The sequence below is a fragment of the Octopus sinensis genome, linkage group LG21 (genome assembly GCF_006345805.1).
Source record: "Octopus sinensis linkage group LG21, ASM634580v1, whole genome shotgun sequence".
In the NCBI taxonomy this organism is placed as follows: Eukaryota; Metazoa; Mollusca; class Cephalopoda; order Octopoda; family Octopodidae; genus Octopus; species Octopus sinensis.
Genome location: NC_043017.1, coordinates 18,047,314 through 18,052,930, shown reverse-complemented (window position 1 = coordinate 18,052,930; position 5,617 = coordinate 18,047,314). Strand labels below are relative to the sequence as shown.

Sequence of the window (5,617 nt, the reverse complement as noted above, 5' to 3'; positions counted from 1 at the left end):
GTTTTGTTTTGTTTATTATAAATTATTTTCATTACTGTTCAATCCTAGGCTATAGTCCTCCCTGAGGCAGTTTGGGTTTTGCAGGTATCATCTTTCTTCTCACTGCTTTTTTTTTTTAATTGTATTCTAAGTTATACAATTAAATGCTTTGTTTTAAGATGGTAGGGTTGACTTGAGAAAGATTTAGTTGTGTTCTCTTGCAGGTTGATTGTTCATGGACTGTTAGCTGGATATTTTCATAGTTGCAGCTGATGAAAGTGGACTGCAAATTGATGAGGTTGAAATGTAGATTTCACTCCTATTACTCAAGCAAATGACCAATTAACTGTGGCAATATTGGATTCTTTGGGGGGTTTGTTTTCTGCTGAAGTTTACCAAAGTTGTGTGGTACAGAGGTTCACCTTTCAGCACTTGAGAAGAGGCACCAGTTATCTATTGGAAGAGAAGGGAAAATGATAGATTTTCAATATGATCAAGATTTTAGAAGAAGGAATTTAGTAAAAACAGAGTCAAGACTATTGAAAAGGTTACAAGACGAGTGGAAATTTTACCGGTGAGTGTGTTAAATTATAAGGCACAAAAAGAAAAATGGTATTGCATTCCTAATAATTTTGTCATGAAGATGGATGTTAAACGATGATGATGATCTCTATTATCATTGTCATTTAACGTCCACATTGCATGTTGGTATGGGTTGGATAGTTTGACAGAACTGGTAAGCCAGGAGGCTGCATCGGGCTCCAATCTGATTTGGCAAGGTTTCTACAGCTGGATGCCCTTTCTAATGCCAACCACTCCAATAGTGTAATGGGTGCTTTTTAGGTGCTGATCAGGCAGCAATTACATCAGCCACACTTGAATGGTGATTTTTAGGTGCTACAAGTCAGGCAGCACTGACATCAGATTGGTTCAACAGGCATTGGCCAATCTCACTTGGCTTGCCGGACCTTCTGAAGCACACAGAACATGCTAGCTTCATTTCTGTCAGGCCTACACATGATCTCAGCAGTCACAGCCTATGTTTCACTGCTGTGCAGTATGGCTGTTTGTACACAGGCATCATAGTCTACCTTTCACTTTGACTGAAAGGCCCTTTGTTACCAGCAGAGGAAGGAGCTCTCTGAACTTTGCCCAGCCTATTCTTATTCTAGCAGCTACACTCTCAGAATATCCACCTCCACTGTAGACTTGGTGGATGAGGACAGCTGCATAAAGAAGTGCTGATCTCTAACTGTGAAGGGAACCTATAGAATAGGTAGATCTAGAAATAGATGATGATTGTGTGTGTCTGTCTATTTACACTTGCATGTATCTGGAAATTGCTGAGCTACAAAATAATGATGTTATTTCTTTTGTCAACAAATTATAAATAAGTATTAGTAACATGAAGGGTATCTGGTTGTAAAGCAATCCCTCAGTAATTATGATTGTCTAACTCATGCTAGTATGAAAAAAAGGAAAATAAAAATTGTCACTGCTTTTCTTACATTGAACTTCAACACTAACAACAGAGTTGTAAGCCGCTGGTAAATTCTGCATGACATAAGAAAAATATGAATTTCTGGGCTAAACAAGAAAATCAAGTGTGATTTCTCTGCCTCCACTGTTGAATTTGTCCTTCAGCAGGGAGCAGAAACATACCCTCAGTTGAAAAATGGTGAACTACACTTTTATATAGAACCTTCTAAAACAAAATAGACTATATTATCTTGTAATAATAATCTTACCAGAATGTTACAATGAAAAAAGTATATAAAACATAGCTATTTAGGTTAAATGAAAACTTGTTAAAATGGTAGTAATTTGAGGGAGATTTGGTTGGAAATTTAGTAGGTTATGTGGTCTGAAAGAGGATCCCGATTAGTTGGTTGTGTCAAGCTTTATAGCTAGGCTGACTGTTCTCTGCAATGTATCTCCCTAGGTAAGAGGTATAAACAAAGCAGCCCCATTACAGTGTTAGAAATGCCAGCCAAACCTCCTTCAAATCACATTACCAGCTTTTCAAAAGATGTTAATGTGATTTGTACATCAAGTACTGCAGAGCTAAATACAATAAATCAGAAAAAAAACATGATAGTCATGAATGGAATACCTTTAATTATACATGGCTTGATCAAGGTAGAGCTAGGGCTTATCAACAATATAATTAGCGTCACGGGTTTGAAATTTCGGCCCCCATCCATCATGCTCCATTAGTAATCTTTAGATATGGAAACAATATTACTCACTCGAACAACAATGTAGTCACCCACTTCTATTGTTCTTGTTGGCTCTGCTTCTTCAAAAATTGGTATTTTGGTCTGTGGTATAATAACTTTTGTGTTGCCATCATTCCGGCCAGCAAGATCCAGTTGAGACCGCTTACTCGTCTGGGTGATAGATAAAGAATTCAGTAAACATTACCAGTGGATAATTGATGCCATAGCCATGAGGAACAGCATTGGGTTTAATCTTTCCATACCTAATCAGACTATTGAGATTGAATCAGGGATCAGCATTGTGGGCCTCTATATCCCTCCTCACCAATCTGTCTTGCTCTATCCTCTACATGCTTCCTAACCAACTCAATCACCTTTAGCTTTGTCTTTCTCAGTCTTCATCTTCCTCTATGTACTTTCATGTACAAATCCATCATTCCTCTCACACATGACCTAGCCTTTTCATTCCACTTCTCTCCTCGAACATCATTTAGTGGCTCTATTTCTTCCTATCATCCTCTATAATTCATTTCCTTCTCAGCAATACTCCAATCATCCACTGGCCCTATTCCTGTCATCCTCTGCAATTCGTAATCTATCTTCCTCTCTTGACAATACTTCACTCATCCACCGAACCATTATTTCTGTTCTTTTCTACTGCTTTGCGCCCATTACTCAGGTCTCACACCCATGAGTCATAGCACACCTCACACATGCAGTACACACATTTCCTTTCAGTTTCACTCCCCCTCTTCATTAGCATGCCACTTGGTTCCCAGAACTTCTTCCATTTGTATCTCATTCTAGCCACTGTAACATCTGTATTAAAATCATGGGTGACGAGAGGAAAGTAGGAGTTTGGTTCAAATGCATACAGTAAAGGTACTTGAAAAAAACCCAGGGTATGACTATAAGGATTTAGCCTGGGTTTGTTTCTATCAAGCATGCAGCTCATTTTCAGCTGAGTGCACTGAACAACCCCAAATGGGGTCCCTTGCTCAATGCACTAATAGCCCCAGAAATTGCATACATGGACTTAAGATCATAAGAATAACAATCTACTTGGCTTTGCATCTTGCTAAGTGTAGTAATCAAAGAACTTACTCCACTGATGAGAACAATTTGTAACTGCCCAATCTGCTGTGTGTTCAGTTCTAAAGCTCCTTTGCGAAATGTCTCTGCCAGTTCAGCCTGTCGCCTGGCTTTAATCTCACTGGGGACATCATCAATGAGTCGATGGTGAGCACGGGTTTTCTGTTTAATTCAAGAAATAAAAGAAAATAATTACAAAAAACATGATTCAAGACATAGTAAATTTTTGGCTCAAAAAGCAAAGCCATGTAGGGAGACATGGAGTTATGTACAGGAAGGTGTTCATGCAAAGAGTTCAGGCCATTTCTGGTCAAGAGAGACTTTGAACTGAGCGGTCGTTGGCATCTTCCCTATCTTGTCCGGCAGCTTATTCCACGGATCCACAACCCGGACGGAGAAAGCCCCTCTCCTTCGACTGAGATGAAATCTTTTCAGAGTGACCCCACAGCCGACGCTCTGGAGCAGGAGTAAGGGAGAACAGACCAAGTGTCAGATTAGAGAGATTAAATTGTAAGTTATAAATATACTATGATGATGATGATAATTATTTTTAGTATTAAGCATTAAGACAGAAATTTGATGGAGAGGAACAGTTATTTACGTCAACACCAATCTTTAGTTGAAACTTATTGTGTCGACCTCCAAATGATCAAAATTAAAGTTGATTATCAAGGATTTGGAACTCAGAATGTTAAAGAGTCCAACAAAATACAAAAGGCTCTACTGATTCTTCCAGTTTATCCCTTGTATCACAACAATGATAATTCTTTCAAATTCTGGTACAAGGTCAGCAATTTTGAGGAGAGTGGACAAATTACCGCCCCACATACATACACATTACTTGACTGGCACTTTATTTCATTAATCACAAAAGGATGAAAGGCAAAGTTAAACATGAAATGTAAAGAGACATCATAAGCAAGTATCACACGGCAGCCTTCTGACACACTACTGTCACCTGCTACTCCACTACTATATTCAACAAGAATCTATGAAAATAAATATAAAGATATGTTCCCCTTCAGCTCACCTGCCTCATACTGTATGGGAAAGTGAAGGCAAAGTTGTAGCAGACCTCTTCCATCAAGGAGACGGTGTCACGATGAGCTGCCTCTGTCTCACCACAGAAACCAGCTATGAAGTCACTGGACAGGCTTATGTCTGGAATTACAGAAAATCAGAGAAAGTTTGATAGACAACAGAGAGAGAGGAAAGAACAGTGTGAGGAAGAAAGAGTAATACAAAGTAGGAAGAAGAAAATGAGGGAGAGAAACTGAGAAACAATAATAAGGAATAGGAAAGGTGGGTAAAAGAAACATACAACGCTAGAGAGGAGAGAGAGCAAGCGGACAAGGAAATTGAGGGGAAAAAAAATGTGAGGACGGGTTGTCTCCCTTACGAAATAAATCCCCAGGGGAAACAACCCATCCTCACTAACAGTTTGAGAACTGACGAAATGAATAACCCAGGGGAGACAACTCGTCCTCACTAACAGTTTTGTTTTTCTCTGACAGCCGTTTCACCAATTGACCATAGTGTTTCTCCACCTCCACGAGGTGAATAGTTAAATTTGTCTTTGTATAGAGTCTGATGAGCTGTCCACAAAGCTGCGTCTTCCGCAGATGCGAAGCCATTGGCCACTCTCATGACCAGAGTTTAACTTTAGTGATTTAGAGCTTTAGGCACTGGGATAAAAGGAAAATGACCAAATTATCCAGTCATATATGGTCATTAGAAGATAAAGGTGTCAGTTACAACATCCATTGGAAGATTTTAGCCAAGTGTAAGCCCTACACCAACGGCAGTGGAAAGTGCGGTCTATGTGATATGGAAAGATGGCTCATCTGGAAAAGCAGCTTAGACCCTGCTACATGTATGAATTCAAGGACAAAACTTTTTGGTTCATGTCCATATGTGGCCAAATATTTGTTACGTTTTTAGTCCCCCCCAAGACTACAGATAGAACTTGCTTTCTATATTGTGTCCACACGCAAGCTTTTTATCTCTTTATACCTTTTCCTTATGGAATATATTTTTTAAGTCAAAGCATGAAAAAAAAAATCAATAAAACAAAATTAAGAATAATGACATATCTCTGATGTTGCCTTTCTTTTTACCTGGAATCACATGACGAACATGATGAACAAGATCAAGGTAAGCTTCTCTTGTATATCCACGTCGCATCTGTTCCAAGATAAAGTTGTTACCACTTTGTGCAGGGAGGTGAATCTGTTTGCAAATATTGGGCTTTTCTTTGATTAACTGCAACACCTAGATTCAGGAGAAACTTAATTAGCATTGATACAATAACAAATAACAATTCTCTT

At 38.9% G+C, this 5,617-nt stretch overlaps 1 protein-coding gene across 5 annotated transcripts in view; it reads right to left on the bottom strand.

The window, feature by feature from the left end:
• Nucleotides 1-69: 69 nt before the first annotated feature.
• The window catches only part of LOC115222908 (mitochondrial tRNA methylthiotransferase CDK5RAP1), a 63,499-nt gene continuing 57,951 nt past the window's right edge, over nt 70-5,617 (bottom strand). For 2 of the 5 annotated variants that reach the window (XM_036511780.1, XM_036511778.1), the window contains exons 8-12: nt 5,408-5,561; nt 4,321-4,451; nt 3,303-3,452; nt 2,229-2,369; nt 119-432 (exon numbers count right to left, since the gene is read on the bottom strand). In XM_036511780.1, the coding sequence (XP_036367673.1) occupies nt 322-432; nt 2,229-2,369; nt 3,303-3,452; nt 4,321-4,451; nt 5,408-5,561 (687 nt within the window). In that variant the 3' untranslated portion in view covers nt 119-321. Of the gene's footprint in view, nt 433-1,487; nt 1,682-2,228; nt 2,370-3,302; nt 3,453-4,320; nt 4,452-5,407; nt 5,562-5,617 lie in introns of all 5 variants that reach the window. The other 3 variants (XR_005003282.1, XR_005003281.1, XM_036511779.1) reach the window with 3 other exon arrangements.